The following is an 18671-nucleotide window of genomic DNA, read 5'->3' on the forward strand; positions in this document are numbered from 1 at the left end:
GTTATTTAAGAAATAGATTGTATACTTTATTTTTCTTTCACCATGCAACAAACATTTAGTTTGTGACAGTGTGACACATTCTATTGCAAGAGAAGCATTATCTTCCATGTTGTTTTATAGTTATTATAATAACAATTTCCAAAAACAGCATTTGTTTTGTATTTTGTGTATTTCAAATGAAAGACTATTTTTCCAGTATTTTCCCAGGGCTCCCTTGAAAAGAGGTTTCGATTTCAACGGGACTCACATGGTTAAATAAATGATAAATAAATACATAAAAATTATTTACTTTTGTTAAAAAGAATATTGTTAAAATATCGTATCGTATCGTTATCGTGAACCCAATATTGTGTATCGTATCGTATCGTGAAATTACTGTATCGTGACACCCCTAGTCTCTTGCGTTGTTTTGTGTGTGATGCAAAAAAGTAATAATGGGAATGTTCATTTTTGCAGTGTTATTTTCAACTGTGTATTGTGAGAAAAACGTGTTTTTTGTTAGTCAGTGAGGTCATTGAGCCCAAGTTGAACTATTCCAATTATATTTGTATGATCTTCACTTCATATTCACCTTATGTAGAAGAGACCGTCTGGCCTGAGAAAATTACAGGAAGTGTAACTACAATCGGAAGTTCCGATGGTATTTACACTTCCTGTGACTCATAAACCTAGTCTGACTCATAATGTGAGTCAAACTAGGTTTGACCTGGTGACTCAGACTAGTATGAGCAGGTAAAACAGCTTTGAACAGGAAGCTGTGATATAATGGGTCAAGTGGGCGGGGCTGCATGAGGTGAATTATAAACCAGGGCAAAGTCTTCCTGGTATGAAACACCTGATAACTCCTCCCTCTTCTTCCTGCTCTCAAACAGCACTGAGCCAGTTCCATTGTGTTCACATCAGATGTGCTGGTTTGAAGATGGGTGTAAACAGCTGCTGTGATGTGTAAGAGCTAACGAGACCATTCACCACAGAGCAGCAACAACACCAAGAAAAGGAATCCATTTTTGGTTTGAAACAGAGCACAACTTTGATCTGTTGTGCAAAAGTGAATCTACCTGAGATTCACTGTCACTGAGTGAAATGGCGCAGCAAGGAATGCAGCTGGACGAGGCAAAACTCTGCTGTTCGATCTGTCTGGATCTACTGAAGGATCCGGTGACTATTCCCTGTGGGCACAACTACTGCATGAGCTGTATTAAAAGCCACTGGGATGAAGAGGACCAGAAGAAAATCCACAGCTGCCCCCAGTGCAGACAGACCTTCATTCCAAGGCCTGCGCTGGTGAAAAACACCATGTTAGCAGAGTTGGTGGAGGACCTGAGGAAGACCGGACTCCAAGCTGCTCCTCCTGATCGCTGCTATGCTGGACCTGGAGATGTGGGCTGTGATGTCTGCACTGGGAGAAAGCTGAAAGCCCTGAAGTCCTGTCTGGTGTGTCTGGCCTCTTACTGTGAGCAGCACCTCCAGCATCACTATGATGTAGCTCCATTAAAGAAACACAGGCTGGTGGAAGCCACCGTGAAGCTTCAGGAGAACATCTGCTCTCGTCACGACGAGGTGATGAAGATGTTCTGCCGTACTGATCAGCAATGTATCTGTTATCTCTGCTCCGTGGACGAACATAAGGGACACGACACAGTCTCAGCTGCCGCAGAAAGGGGCGAGAGGCAGAAAGAGCTCGGGGTGAGTCGGCAAAAAATCCAGAAGAGACTCCAGGGCAGAGAGAAAGACGTGAAGGTGCTACAACAGAACCTGAAGGCTATGAATCTCTCTGCTGATAAAGCAGTGATGGACAGTGAGAAGATCTTCATTGAGCTGGTCCGTCTCATTGAGAAGAGAAGCTCTGAGGTGAAGCAGCAGATCAGATCCCAGCAGAAAGAGAAAGTGAGTCAAGCTGAAGAACTTCAGGAGAAGCTGAAGCAGGAGATCTCTGAGCTGAGGAGGAAACACACTGAGCTGGAGCAGCTCTCACACACAGAGGATCACATCCACTTCCTCCACAGTTACCCCTCGCTGTCACGTCTCAGTCAATCTACAGACTCACCCAGGATCGATACCCGTCCTCTGCACTACTTTGAGGATGTGACTGCAGCTGTGTCAGAGGTCAGAGATAAACTACAGGACATTCTGAGAGAGGAATGTCCTAAGATCTCACTGACAGTGACTGAAGTGGATGTTTTACTGCCACAACCAGAGCCCAAGACCAGAGCTGACTTCTTACAATATTCACGTCAGATCACACTGGATCCAAACACAGCAAACACACAGCTGTTATTATCTGAGGGGGACAGAAAAGCAACACACATGAGTGAAGCACAGTCATATTCTAGTCACCCAGACAGATTCACTAGCTACACTCAGGTCCTGAGTAGAGATGGTCTGACTGGACGTTGTTACTGGGAGGTGGAGAGGAGCAGCTCTGTTTCAATAGCAGTCTCATATAAAGATATTAGCAGAACAGGGAGTGAAAGTGGATTTGGATACAATGACAAGTCTTGGTCATTACAGTGTGAGAGCTATAGATGTCACTTCACACATAACAGTATCAGAACTCCCATCTCAGTCCCTCCCTCCTCCAGAGTTGGAGTGTACCTGGATCACAGAGCAGGTATTCTGTCCTTCTACAACGTCTCTGAAACCATGACTCTCCTCCACAGAGTCCAGACCACATTCACTCAGCCTCTCCATCCTGGATTTTGGCTTATTTACATTGAAAGCACTGCTGAGTTGTGTAAACCCCCCCGCTGTCATTTCGCCGTTTGAGAACGCTGCTCCAGGTGGTGGGAAGCATGTAAGCCCCCTCGTCCCGGTTCATCGTCGTTTGCATCCGCTTCCTGATCTCCACCGCCTCCATAATCCAGCGCTGGTGTTTGTTGTCCTGGGTGCGGATTAGGGCTGTGAATCTTCACTGGCCTCACGATTCAATTACGATTCAGAGGGCTACGATTTGATTCGACTACGATTATCGATGCATCTCGATGCATCTTAAATCGATGCATCACTTTTTTCCGCAATACATGATTTATTTTTTCTCACTTTCTTTTTTCTCACTGTGTGGCTACTTTTAAAATAAAAGTGCATTTGGAATTGCATTGTATTATGATCCATAATTAAAATAAACAACTGCATGTACTTCCATTATATTTTATTTGATTATAAAAAAAACATTTTTTTTTTTTTTTAATAATCGATTTTTGACATTTGTGAATCGATGCAGAATCGTGCACGTCCGCATCGCGATGCATCTTATAATCGATTATTTTTGACACCCCTAGTGCGGATGACTTTGGCCTTATCCCAGTCCATAATGTGGTTCTCCCTTTTGCAGTGATCTGTGATCGCCGATTTGAGATGTTCTTGTAGTGCCTGGCTGTTCCTTTATAGCCTGTGTCTGTCTTTTTGCTGTGGTACATACTGTAGGAGAAACAGGACGCTCTTTCATTACCCGCAAAAAAGAGCACCAAAAGGAATGTGAGAAGGAGACACCGTTCTCAAACGGCGAAATGACAGTGGGGGGCGTGGTCGTCCTGTCAAATCTGACAGGACGACCACGCCTCTGTAAACAACATCAGCTGTTTAAGACACGCCTCTGTAAACAACATCAGCTGTTTAAGACACGCCTCTGTAAACAACATCAGCTGTTTAAGACACGTCACACACCATCTAGTGACACCTCTGATGAAGACACGTCACACACCATCTAGTGACACCTCTGATGAAGACACGTCACACACCATCTAGTGACACCTCTGATGAAGACACGTCACACACCATCTAGTGACACCTCTGATGAAGACACGTCACACACCATCTAGTGACACCTCTGATGAAGACACGTCACACACCATCTAGTGACACCTCTGATGAAGACACGTCACACACCATCTAGTGACACCTCTGATGAAGACACGTCACACACCATCTAGTGACACCTCTGATGAAGACACGTCACACACCATCTAGTGACACCTCTGATGAAGACACGTCACACACCATCTAGTGACACCTCTGATGAAGACACGTCACACACCATCTAGTGACACCTCTGATGAAGACACGTCACACACCATCTAGTGACACCTCTGATGAAGACGGAAGTATTACCGTCAAAACATGTCAGGTAGGAATGAAAACCTGTGTCTGATATAGAAGAAAACCTAACGATCTAAGTAAAGTATAGAGACACTATGAACCTTTTTGGATTAATCCATAAGCTGTTGTGTGGTCTATATAGTTTTGTTTTCTTTGTTGCATATTTGTATTGTTGCTGTAATATTTCCTGCTGTTTCTGTTCCACTGCATGGGCCTTACTGGAGCAGCACTACAAGTCTTCTCTTTATTATATCTGAATAGTTGTTCATATGTTGAGTTTGTTCCCCACATTTTAACTTTTGAAGAAAACTGAAGTATAAATGTAATAGGGATGTCAACGGTTAACCGTTAATCGATTAACCGTCGCTAACGTCGTTGTTCGGTTATTGCTGTCGGTCTATCAGTTAATATTATTTTTATTTATTTTTTATTTTTTTGTCTATTTACTCAATGAGCTCATGCCCAAACAAGGCGTGTCTATTTAGATGCTGAAATGTTAATGCTTTTTGTGTTAGAAATTCTAACACAAAAAGAATTTGTGTTGAAATGTTACTGCTTTTTGTTAATGCTTGTTAATGCTTTTTGTGTTAGAAATTCTAACACAAAAAGCATTAACATTTCAGCATCTAAATAGACACGCCTTGTTTGGGCATGAGCTCATTGAGTAAATAGACAAAAAAAAAATAATAATAATAATAATATTAAAAAATTATGAATTAACCGATAGGTTAATCGATTATTAGCGTCGGTTAATCGAAAGTGAAATTAACCGAAAATTGACATCCCTAAAATGTAATCATTCATATTGTTATAATCAATAGGGAGAGCACTCAATGTTTTCATCCACAGTGCTGACATGCTGCTTTAACACATTGTGTGGATCAAGTGAATATGTTCTGTCGATGGAAAAACAGAACCAGAATCATGTAGCAGGTTTTAATGTTTGAACAGAACCAGAATCATGTAGCAGGTTTTAATGTTTGAACAGAACCAGAATCATGTAGCAGGTTTTAATGTTTGCACAGAACCAGAATCATGTAGCAGGTTTTAATGTTTGAACAGAACCAGAATCATGTAGCAGGTTTTAATGTTTGCACAGAACCAGAATCATGTAGCAGGTTTTAATGTTTGAACAGAACCAGAATCATGTAGCAGGTTTTAATGTTTGAACAGAACCAGAATCATGTAGCAGGTTTTAATGTTTGCACATATTATGAATGGTGGCTTTTTGTCTTCTCCCAAGAATCAATCAGCTTTTTCTTCTGTATTCTGTGTTTGCCATTGTTGTGTGTGTGTGTGTGTGTGTGTGTGTGTGTGTGTGTGTGTGTGCGTGTGTGTGTGTGTGTGTGTGTGTGTGTGTGTGTGTGTGTGTGTGTGTGTGTGTGTGTGTGTGTGTGTGTGTGTGTGTGTGATATCATTGGGGCTTTTTGATGTTGTGCAACATCTTTGGTGTTTATTGTTTGCTGGCTTTGCTCTTAAGTTGTTATTGGACACTGGATCAGAGTCACCTGATCATCTGTTGTCATCATGTGTCATCATTAAACTGAATTGCATTGAATTGCTTCATCTCAGGCAGTCTCTCAAAGCTGCTATAAATAGGGTGGAATGTACAGTATATGACAGTACAACTGAGGCCATAGAGAGGCAAAGTGACCGCCTACTTCCTGCTTCAGCACTGTACCAGAGATTTTCATCCGCCATTTATTTTCCTATAGACATTTCGTAAAATGCTTATAAAAAGAGTTACTTGTTCAAACCAAACGGTTCAGATATATTTAGAAACAGGAGAGATCGCATAACATTTCACCCGGACTAAAACGCAAAATAAATCGGATTTAACGATTGTGTTTTTTTTTTTTTTTGGTGGAAAGTGAAATGTTCTATGGTCTCTCCGGATTCTAAATATAGCTGAACCTTTTGGTTTGACGAAGTAAAATTATTTTTATAAGCATTTTACGAAATGTCTATGGGAAAATAAATGGCAGATGAAAATCTCTGGTAGGCTACAGTGCTGAAGCAGGAAGTAGGCGGTCCCTTTGGATCTCTATTTCTCCCCTAAAACAAAAACCTCTACTGTAAAGGCTCGCGCACACCTTAAATTTCTTGGAGACGTGCGTAAGAGGAAATGTCCATATAGGTGAGAGAAGAGAGAATTCCCGGACACAGTTAAATGGTAAATGGCCTGCATTTATATAGCGCTTTTATCCAAAGCACTTTACAGTCAGTAGGTACATTCACCCATTGATACACCGATGGCGGCAGGCTACCATGCAGGGTGCTGGCACACCATCTGGCACACTGTGTCCGGGAAAAATACATAGCTGAATTGCTCCCACGCTACGAACCGTCTAGAACTCTTAGGTCAACAGGGTCCAGCTTATTAACTGTCCCTAGGATCAAATCAAATCATGGGAAGGCTGCATTTACCCACTATGCTTCTGCTAGCTGGAACAAATTGCCTGAAGACCTCAGATCTGCCCCAACCTTACTTACTTTTAAAAATAGACTAAAGACTTTTATGTTTACCATCGCTTTTAACTGCTGACAGCTACTATGCAAACCCAATGAGTCCTCTATAAGTTTTTAGCTCTTTCTGCAACTGCTGCGCCTGTTGCTTAAAGGACGGCTTTACCGTGGGGGATATGGGGGATACCATTAAATCTCACGCCCCTAAGGTTTTCGAATCCGTAGAAATTTTTGAAATTGGAGCTTCACTCCCAGAGATATCAAGCATCTCTCACATATTTTCTGGGCCAACCGACGCGTTTCGCGTCATCTGGCCCAAGTCTGCCTTGCGGAAGTCGTGCACCTATGAACTACAACTGTTGTGAGCCATGGTCCCGCCTCTAGAGGTCCTCCACGCCCCTTCAGAGGTCTTCAACAAAAACGAAAAGGCAGCCATCTTTTTCAACCGCCTAGCCTGCTGTAGCTAATATTAGCTTCCCATAGTCCCTTGCAAAGAGACCGATCTCGGGAACGGAAGCACGGACAGACACGGGACTGGCGGCATTGGAAAGCTTGTCAAATTTTACATCTAGTAGTAGGTGGGTTGAAGTAACGAAATCAACGCTGAGCAATGTACCCGTTTTTACACATTTTTACAGAAAATAGTTACAACATCAGATGCGCGTAACTCCTACGAAAATGCCTTAAAATGCATGAATTTTTTTTTATGAAGACATCTCCCGACATATATATTACCGTTTAAATTTGGTTCAATTTGGAGGCAATTTTATTTTCGATTTATTTCTTCTTCTCTGTATGTTTTATTGTCGAAGCCTTCTTCTTCTTCTTCTTTGAGTTTTATGGCGGTTGGCAAACATATATGTGCATTACCGCCACCTACTGGAGTTTGATATCAGCCAAATGCCTGAGGGGTGGGCATGAAAACGAAGGCCACGCGAGCCCAGTGCATTGTGGGAAATGTAGTATTTCGAGTCCCTGCACCCGCACCTCCCCCCCCCCCCCCAACACCCCCACACACACAGAGTGGATTTCGGTTGATATCTCTGTGAGTAAACCTCCAATTTCAAAAATTTCAACGGATTCGAAAACCTTAGGGGCGTGAGATTTAATATATAATCATATCCCCCACGGAAAAGCCGGCCTTTAATGCACTTTTTATACTTTTTTTTTTTTTAAAGTTTTGTTGTGATGCTTTTAAATGTCCATTTTATTCTCTTCTTTTCCTGTCAACCATTTTATGTGAAGCACTTTGAATTGCCTCTGTGTATGAAATGTGCTATACAAATAAACTTGACTTGACCATCAGGAGTCATTTGGCGTTCAGTATCTTGCCCAAGGACACTTCAACATGCAGACTGGAGGAGCCGGGAATCGAACCACCGACCTCTTTCATCCAAAGCGATTAGTGGACGACCCGCTCTACCTCCTGAGCTACAGCCGCCGCCGTTCTTCTTCTACAGTCGCCACAGTTCATTGACTTGCAATGAACTTTATTACTGACACATCATTTTGGTCCTTGGACCTTCATCAGGTAAAACTGTTTTAACCTGATCACCTGATGATAATGGTAATAAAGTTTTTTTGCAAGTGAAAGGACAGTGTCATACAGTCATCTCATAAAATATATACGTGCAATTTCCTGGTCCGAGTTCACTGGCCCACTCTTCTACGCACTTAGCGCTTTCAGACAGACACGGTTCTGGTTCTGGCTCTGGCTCCGTTCTGGAGTCTCAGAACCTTGGTGCTTTCTGGCGAACCAGCCCGTATTCACACCAGTTTAAGCGGAACCAAAGTGGGAGGACATTATTCGGTAGTCCTTCTTCAGTTTATTTTTTATTTTTTTAAGTTTATTAATTATTTGGTCTGGCGTTCGAGTGAACCCAGCCTTGGCCCTCTCTTCTGCAAGTTCGGCATATGACTTGCTCTTTCTTGTACTGCTTTCTAGCTTTTCTTGAGATTCGGTAGATGCCCAAATCGCCACTAAACATTTGGTTTCCTCAGGAGACCACTGCAAATTATTTTTCTCTGTGTTGTCACTGCCTTCTTCTCCTTCCTGCTCGTTTTCACAGCCTAGAATGAGACACGCCCACTGATGATGTCACGGTTCCCAAGGAAAACCAACTATTTTTTGGTTCCGCTGAGAACCAACTTTTCAGGTTCCGAACCAATTATTTTTTCGGTCTGAACGCGCCGGCCAGTTCAGATTAGGGTTCTGGAACCGGAACCGGCACGGAGCCCTGCCGGTGTGAAAGCCCTAACTGTGAGGTTATCTGAGTGCAATATTTAGCACAACGCTTGCACAGTGTATCAGGTCATAAACAGGATCAACTCTGGTTTATGTGGGCTCGTCCCAACTCTCCCTTCTTCCCCTGCACACGTACGATAGAAGGGAAAAAATCTTATTAGGTGGAAAAAGTGAAAATGTAAAAGCACTAGCCTGAGTATCGTGTGCAGAGGACCGCAGATATGGAACGAGCTCGATGGTTTCATCAAAATGTCACAGTCCTTCTCATCTTTCAAGAAAAATGTTAGACAGAAGTTACTGTCCACATAAGTGTAATTGATAGTTACTTGTCTGACTAAGATATATATCGTAATGAGCAATGTGTCTTGCTCTAAATTGGATTATGTATTTGGTGTGTGTGTGCGTGTGTGTGTGTGTGTGTGTGTGTGTGTGCGTGCGTGCGTGTGCCTGTGTGTGTGTGTGTGTGTGTGTGTGTGCGTGCGTGTGCCTGTGTGTGTGCGGGTGTGTGCGTGGGTGTGTTGTGATATAATGGGTCAAGTGGGCGGGGCTGCATGAGGTGACTTATAAACAAGGTCAAAGTCTTCCTGGTATGAAACACCTGATAACTCCTCCCTCTTCTTCCTGCTCTCAAACAGCACTGAGCCAGTTCCATTGTGTTCACATCATATGTGCTGGTTTGAAGATGGGTGTAAACAGCTGCTGTGATGTGTAAGAGCTAACGAGCCCATTCACCACAGAGCAGCAACGACACCAAGAAAAGGAATCCATTTTTGGTTTGAAACAGAGCACAACTTTGATCTGTTGTGAGAAAGTGAATCTACCTGAGATTCACTGTCACTGAGAAGTGAAATGGCGCAGCAAGGAATTCAGCTGGACGAGGCAAAATTCTGCTGTTCGATCTGTCTGGATCTACTGAAGGATCCGGTGACTATTCCCTGTGGGCACAGCTACTGCATGAGCTGTATTAAAGACTGCTGGGATGAAGAGGATCAGAAGAAAATCCACAGCTGCCCCCAGTGCAGACAGACCTTCACACCGAGGCCTGTCCTGGTGAAAAACATCATCTTAGCAGAGTTGGTGGAGGAACTAAAGAAGACCGGACTCCAAGCTGCTCCTCCTGATCGCTGCTATGCTGGACCTGGAGATGTGGGCTGTGATTTCTGCACTGGGAGAAAGCTGAAAGCCCTCAAGTCCTGTCTGGTGTGTCTGGCCTCTTACTGTGAGCAGCACCTCCAGCCTCACTATGATGTAGCTCCATTAAAGAAACACAGGCTGGTGGAAGCCACCGTGAAGCTTCAGGAGAACATCTGCTCTCGTCACGACGAGGTGATGAAGATGTTCTGCCGTACTGATCAGCAGTGTATCTGTTATCTCTGCTCCGTGGACGAACATAAGGGACACGACACAGTCTCAGCTGCCGCAGAAAGGACCAAGAGGCAGAAAGAGCTCGGGGGGAATCGGCAAAAAATCCAGAAGAGACTCCAAGGCAGAGAGAAAGACGTGAAGGTGCTTCAACAGGAGGTAAAGGCTATGAATATCTCTGCTGATAAAGCAGTGATGGACAGTGAGAAGATCTTCACTGAGCTGGTCCGTCTCATTCAGAAGAGAAGCTCCGAGGTGAAGCAGCAGATCAGATCCCAGCAGAAAGTGGAAGCTACTCGGGCTGAAGAACTTCAGGAGAAGCTGAAGCAGGAGATCTCTGAGCTGAGGAGGAAACACACTGAGCTGGAGCAGCTCTCACACACAGAGGATCACATCCACTTCCTCCACAGTTACCCCTCACTGTCACGTCTCAGTGAAGCTACAGACCAGCCCAGGATCGATACCCGTCCTCTGTGTTACTTTGAGGATGTGACTGCAGCTGTGTCAGAGGTCAGAGATAAACTACAGGACATTCTGACAGAGGAACGACCTAAGATCTCACTGACAGTGACTGAAGAGGATGTTTTACTGCCACAACCAGAGCCCAAGACCAGAGCTGACTTCTTACAATATTCACGTCAGATCACACTGGATCCAAACACAGCAAACACAAAGCTGTTATTATCTGAGGGGAACAGAAAAACAACACACATGAGTAAAGCACAGTCATATTCTAGTCACCCAGACAGATTCACTTCCCACTCTCAGGTCCTGAGTAGAGAGGGTCTGACTGGACGTTGTTACTGGGAGGTGGAGTGGAGCGGCTCTGTTAGAATAGCAGTCTCATATAAAGATATTAGCAGAACAGGATGGAGTGAAAGTGTATTTGGATACAATGACAAGTAGGGATGCACCGATCGATCGGCACGTGACCGGAAATGGCCGATTTTCACGTGATCGGCCTCGATCGGTGATCTGTTCCGGTCACTCTAAATAGCCGATTCTGTGAGCCGATTTTCACATGACGTGCGCGCACCCCAAAGCACCGAGACAGGCACCCAGCCAGCACACCACACACGCCAGCAGCATACCTTCCTCGTTGTGGATTTTTTTCACCGTCAGTGAAGTAGACAAAGCTCGCAGTTTGTCACACATGCAAGTCGAAAATAAGCCGTGGAGACAGAGGTGCGGCCGTGTCCCGCTCGGCTGGAGTCCAGTCAGAGCGGCTCGCTTCACCTCACTGGCCCCTCTCTCTCTGCTCTCTCTCCCCGGGAAGCGGTGCTCCAGCAACCCGCCACCGCGCACAGCCGGCTTGGCGAGGTGAACGCGAGCATTGTGTCCAGTATGTATAACCATTCCCCGACCTGCTTTTCCATTCCACATCAGCGCTGCTGCCTCAGCCTGTCAAGTCATGTTGTAACGTGACGTGGATACAGGAGAGACTATTTGTTTCGTATTGCAAATAGAACGACATGAGAACGACGGACATAATAATAAAAATGCATCGGACTCACAAGTGTGCAACGTTTTCTGTGCGTGACGATATTTTTTCGGATGGCAGATAAAAATACGCATACCAAACTTCGGACTGTGTGTAAACTCCGCCTGATATTCAGACTGAAGATCGTTACTGTAACTCATAAACTCATTTCCCCTCTACTCAAGAGGACTGGTCTGGAGCCAGTCTATAAACTCCTTGTCCATGGATCATTTTGATGTTCTGTTGCACCTGTTTTCTTTTGGAAAAGTAAATGCATGATAGCTGTGGGATATAGGCTATTGGATTTAATTTAATTTTTGTATTCATTGTATTTGCACAAAAAAGCTCTGTCCAGTAGCCTAACCTGGAACACTTTTATTTTGAGATGTGTTTGAGTGAGAAGGTCCTACTTCATGCAAATGATAAGAATTGTTTATTTGTTTATTTGGATCCCCATTAGATGTAAGAATTGTTCTATGAATCTTAATTTTTAAACAAAGTTACAAAAACGTTTGTGTAAGCTGTCAATTGTTGTTTTTAGAAAAAAAAATCGGAATCGGCAAAAATCGGTATCGGCAAGTCAGACTATTCAAAAATCGGAAATCGGAATCGGCCAAGAAAATGGCAATCGGTGCATCCCTAATGACAAGTCTTGGTCATTACAGTGTGACAGCAGGAGTCGTGACTTCATACATAACAGTATCAAAACTTACATCTCAGGCCGTCCCTCCTCCAGAGTAGGAGTGTACCTGGATCACAGAGCAGGTATTCTGTCCTTCTACAACGTCTCTGAAACCATGACTCTCCTCCACAGAGTCCAGACCACATTCACTCAGCCTCTCCATCCTGGATTCTGGCTTTATTCCATTGAAAGCACTGCTGAGTTGTGTAAACCCCCCCGCTGTCATTTCGCTGTTTGAGAACGCTGCTCCAGGTGGTGGAAAGCATGTAAGCCCCCTCGTCCCGGTTCATCGTCCTTTGCACCCGGTTCCTGATCTCCACTGCCTCTATAATCCAGCGCTGGTGTTTGTTGTCCTGGGTGCGGATTAGGGCTGTGAATCTTCACTGGCCTCACGATTCGATTCGATTACGATTCAGAGGGCTACGATTCGATTCGACTACGATTATCGATGCATCTCGATGCATCTCGATGCATCTTAAATCGATGCATCACTTTTTTCCGCAATACATGATTTATTTTTTCTCACTTTCTTTTTTCTCACTGTGTGGCTACTTTTAAAATAAAAGTGCATTTGGAATTGCATTGTATTATGATCCATAATTAAAATAAACAACTGCATGTACTTCCATTCTATTTTATTTGATTATAAAAAAATAAATAATAATAATAATAATAATCGATTTTTGATATTTGTGAATCGATGCAGAATCGTGCACGTCCGCATCGCGATGCATCTTATAATCGATTATTTTTGACACCCCTAGTGCGGATGACTTTGGCCTTATCCCAGTCCATAATGTGCTTCTCCCTTTTGCAGTGATCTGTGATTGGCGATTTGAGATGTTCTTGTAGTGCGTGTTCCTTTATAGCCCGTGTCTGTCTTTTTGCTGTGGTACATACTGTAGGAGAAACAGGACGCTCTTTCATTACCCGCAAAAAAGAGCACCAAAAGGAATGTGAGAAGGAGACACCGTTCTCAAACGGCGAAATGACAGCGGGGGGGGCGTGGTCGTCCTGTCAAATCTGACAGGACGACCACGCCTCTGTAAACAACATCAGCTGTTTAAGACACGCCTCTGTAAACAACATCAGCTGTTTAAGACACGCCTCTGTAAACAACATCAGCTGTTTAAGACACGTCACACACCATCTAGTGACACCTCTGATGAAGACACGTCACTCACCATCTAGTGACACCTCTGATGAAGACACGTCACACACCATCTAGTGACACCTCTGATGAAGACACGTCACACACCATCTAGTGACACCTCTGATGAAGACACGTCACACACCATCTAGTGACACCTCTGATGAAGACACGTCACACACCATCTAGTGACACCTCTGATGAAGACACGTCACACACCATCTAGTGACACCTCTGATGAAGACACGTCACACACCATCTAGTGACACCTCTGATGAAGACACGTCACACACCATCTAGTGACACCTCTGATGAAGACACGTCACACACCATCTAGTGACACCTCTGATGAAGACACGTCACACACCATCTAGTGACACCTCTGATGAAGACACGTCACACACCATCTAGTGACACCTCTGATGAAGACACGTCACACACCATCTAGTGACACCTCTGATGAAGACACGTCACACACCATCTAGTGACACCTCTGATGAAGACACGTCACACACCATCTAGTGACACCTCTGATGAAGACACGTCACACACCATCTAGTGACACCTCTGATGAAGACACGTCACACACCATCTAGTGACACCTCTGATGAAGACACGTCACACACCATCTAGTGACACCTCTGATGAAGACACGTCACACACCATCTAGTGACGCCTCTGATGAAGACACGTCACACACCATCTAGTGACACCTCTGATGAAGACACGTCACACACCATCTAGTGACACCTCTGATGAAGACACGTCACACACCATCTAGTGACACCTCTGATGAAGACACGTCACACACCATCTAGTGACACCTCTGATGAAGACACGTCACACACCATCTAGTGACACCTCTGATGAAGACACGTCACACACCATCTAGTGACACCTCTGATGAAGACACGTCACACACCATCTAGTGACACCTCTGATGAAGACACGTCACACACCATCTAGTGACACCTCTGATGAAGACACGTCACACACCATCTAGTGACACCTCTGATGAAGACACGTCACACACCATCTAGTGACACCTCTGATGAAGACACGTCACACACCATCTAGTGACACCTCTGATGAAGACACGTCACACACCATCTAGTGACACCTCTGATGAAGACACGTCACACACCATCTAGTGACACCTCTGATGAAGACACGTCACACACCATCTAGTGACACCTCTGATGAAGACACGTCACACACCATCTAGTGACACCTCTGATGAAGACACGTCACACACCATCTAGTGACACCTCTGATGAAGACACGTCACACACCATCTAGTGACACCTCTGATGAAGACACGTCACACACCATCTAGTGACACCTCTGATGAAGACACGTCACACACCATCTAGTGACACATCTGATGAAGACACGTCACACACCATCTAGTGACACCTCTGATGAAGACACGTCACACACCATCTAGTGACACCTCTGATGAAGACACGTCACACACCATCTAGTGACACCTCTGATGAAGACACGTCACACACCATCTAGTGACACCTCTGATGAAGACACGTCACACAGCATCTAGTGACACCTCTGATGAAGACACGTCACACAGCATCTAGTGACACCTCTGATGAAGACACGTCACACACCATCTAGTGACACCTCTGATGAAGACACGTCACACAGCATCTAGTGACACCTCTGATGAAGACACGTCACACACCATCTAGTGACACCTCTGATGAAGACACGTCACACACCATCTAGTGACACCTCTGATGAAGACACGTCACACACCATCTAGTGACACCTCTGATGAAGACACGTCACACACCACCTAGTGACACCTCTGATGAAGACACGTCACACACCATCTAGTGACACCTCTGATGAAGACGGAAGTATTGCCGTCGAAACATGTCGGGTAGGAATGAAAACCTGTGTCTGATATAGAAGAAAACCTAACGATCTAAGTAAAGTATAGAGACACTATGAACCTTTTTGGATTAATCCATAACCTGTTGTGTGGTCTATATAGTTTTGTTTTCTTTGTTGCATATTTGTATTGCGGCTGTAATATTTCCTGCTGTTACTGTTCCACTGCATGGGCCTTACTGGAGCAGCACTACAAGTCTTCCCTTTATTATATCTGAATAGTTGTTGATATGTTGAGTTTGTTCCCGACATTTGAACTTTTGAAGAAAACTGAACTATAAATGTAATCATTCATATTGTTATAATCAATAGGGAGAGCACTCACTGTTTTCATCCACAGTGCTGACATGCTGCTTTAACACATTGTGTGGATCAAGTGAATACAGTGGTAGACGGATCAATCGCATCGTGGTAAAACACGCTTATAGATCCGTCTACCACTGTATGTTCTGTGGATGGAAAAACAGAACCAGAATCATGTAGCAGGTTTTAATGTTTGAACAGAACCAGAATCATGTAGCAGGTTTTAATGTTTGAACAGAACCAGAATCATGTAGCAGGTTTTAATGTTTGAACAGAACCAGAATCATGTAGCAGGTTTTAATGTTTGCACAGAACCAGAATCATGTAGCAGGTTTTAATGTTTGCACAGAACCAGAATCATGTAGCAGGTTTTAATGTTTGCACAGAACCAGAATCATGTAGCAGGTTTTAATGTTTGCACATATTATGAATGGTGGCTTTTTGTCTTCTCCCAAGAATCAATCAGCTTTTTCTTCTGTATTCTGTGTTTGCCATTGTTGTGTGTGTGTGTGTGTGTGTGTGTGTGTGTGTGTGTGTGTGTGTGTGTGTGTGTGTGTGTGTGTGTGTGTGTGTGTGTGTGTGTGTGTGTGTGTTGTGTGTGTGTGTGTGTGTGTGTGTGTGTGTGTGTGTGTGTGATATCATTGGGGCTTTTTGATGTTGTGCAACATCTTTGGTGTTTATTGTTTGCTGACTTTGGTCTTAAGTTGTTATTGGACACTGGATCAGAGTCACCTGATCATCTGTTGTCATCATGTGTCATCATTAAACTGAATTGCATTGAATTGATTCATCTCAGTCAGTCTCTCAAAGCTGCTATAAATAGGGTGGAATGTACAGTATATGACAGTACAACTGAGGCCATAGAGAGGCAAAGTGACCGCCTACTTCCTGCTTCAGCACTGTACCAGAGATTTTCATCCGCCATTTATTTTCCCATAGACATTTCGTAAAATGCTTATAAAAAGAGTTACTTCTTCAAACCAAACGGTTCAGATATATTTAGAAACAGGAGAGATCGCATAACATTTCACCCGGACTAAAACGCAAAAGAAATCAGATTTAACGATTGTCGTTTTTTTTTTTTGGGGTCGAAGTGAAATGTTCTATGTTCTCTCCGGATTCTAAATATAGCTGAACCTTTTGGTTTGACGAAGTAAAATTATTTTTACAAGCATTTTACGAAATGTCTATGGGAAAATAAATGGCGGATGAAAATCTCTGGTACAGTGCTGAAGCAGGAAGTAGGCGGTCCCTTTGGCTCTCTATTTCTCCCCTTCAATTTCTTGGAGACGTGCGTAAGAGGAAATGTCCATATAGGCGAGAGAAGAGAGAATTCCCGGACACAGTTAAATGGTAAATGGCCTGCATTTATATAGAGCCTTTATCCAAAGCACTTTACAGTCAGTAGGTACATTCACCCATTCACACACCGATGGCGGCAGGTTACCACGCAGGGTACTGGCACACCATCGGGAGTAATTTGGGATTCAGTATCTTGCCCAAGGACACTTCGACATGCAGACTGGAGGAGGCAGGAATTGAACCATCGACCTCTTTCATCCAAAGCGATTAGTGGACGACCTGCTCTACCTCCTGAGCTACAGCCACCGCTGTTCTTCTTCTACAGTCGCCAGTTCATTGTAAGCAAGCTATATTTAAGGGAAATACATTTTGGTTATTTACTTTTATCTCAGCTTGATCATTTAAAGTCTGGGACAATAAGATCTTGTGGAAGCATTACTTTAAACAAGAAGTGTTAGATTTGGATAGGGGAGAGAAAACACTTCCTCTTTTCACTGCATGAAGCAACAGGTTAGCAGTGGCCTGACTGAGCTATTATTAGAACAGGTGCAGAAGGCCACATGTAGCCACAATCAACTGATACTGAAAGTTACAGTAACTGATTAAAGTGTACTGTAGCCATGCAAAAGTTATTGGGGTCCAACTAAAAGGACTTAAGCGACATGATAAATTACAGTAAATAATCAAAATATACTTACTATGGTCATGATTTCAAGAGGGTTAATTAATATTGGAGTTGGTCACCCCACCAGAAGGGTTTTGTGCTTGAATTGAAAGTGTTTATTCAATTTAAGGTTAATAAAGATGATTTATGTTATTATGTTGGGTTTAAATGTATGCCATGTGAATGTTTAAGAATTGTATTGAGATTGTATTTGTGCTGTGCTACGCTATATGCTCTAATTAAAAAGCAACTATTTTGCGCCAACATCTGATTTCATCTCTCTTATTTGAACGAAGGTCCATCTAATAGTTGATAGTAGCTTCTTCTCGTGATGTAAAAATACTAGGGACATTTGGTTTAGCCTGACGTGTCACGTCTTTAAAGGTTACTCTGGAGGCCTTTGTGATGACAAGCTTAAAACGACTACTTGACAGGGAAGGTGTGTCGAAACATTGTCAGGTTAAGCAAGAATTGTCATCTCAAGGGAAAAACTTTAACACGACCTTAACCAGTGCAGATTAACACATAGTTAGAATTAATTTCCAACACACACAACAACAGACAGTGCTAGAGAGAGCCACCGTTAACTTGAGTGATCTCCCCAAGGGGGCATAGGCCACTGCTTCCGAAGGGGGGACTACAGCAGGTCGGACTTGAGGATAGGAGGTGGTTAGTAGTTGGACGAATCTCTCTACCCCGCGGGTTACTAGCGAGCTAGGCATTCTATACCGTAGCAGATGTCCATAAGAAGAATGACCAGCGGATAGGCTAGCTATAGAAGAAAGAGGGGTAACCCGTGTCGATACGCTGTACGGCATATCGAGCATAATGACAACTTGCAATTAACTTTATTACTGACACATCATTTTGGTCCTTGGACCTTCATCAGGTAAAACTGTTTTAACCTGATCACCTGATGATAATGGTAATAAAGTTTTTTTGCAAGTGAAAGGACAGTGTCATACAGTCATCTCATAAAATATATACGTGCAATTTCCTGGTCCGAGTTCA

General features: G+C 43.6%; 2 protein-coding genes across 2 annotated transcripts in view; one reads left to right on the forward strand and one right to left on the reverse strand.

The window, feature by feature from the left end:
- LOC310800169 (dynein axonemal heavy chain 5-like) overlaps positions 1 to 18671 on the reverse strand; it is a gene marked incomplete at both ends in the record, with an annotated part of 678223 nt that overhangs the window by 472363 nt on the left and 187189 nt on the right. The gene's annotated exons all lie outside the window — the stretch shown is intronic.
- On the forward strand, positions 1084 to 12568 carry LOC310800251 (uncharacterized protein; the record flags this gene model as incomplete). Its single annotated transcript, XM_083662829.1, has 3 exons — positions 1084 to 2734; positions 9633 to 11042; positions 12267 to 12568. 3 exons carry the CDS (start codon positions 1084 to 1086, stop codon positions 12566 to 12568), a joined length of 3363 nt encoding a protein of 1120 aa, XP_083518955.1.

The sequence above is a fragment of the Poromitra crassiceps genome (assembly GCF_964638095.1).
Source record: "Poromitra crassiceps genome assembly, chromosome: 29".
NCBI classification, from domain to species: Eukaryota; Metazoa; Chordata; class Actinopteri; order Beryciformes; family Melamphaidae; genus Poromitra; species Poromitra crassiceps.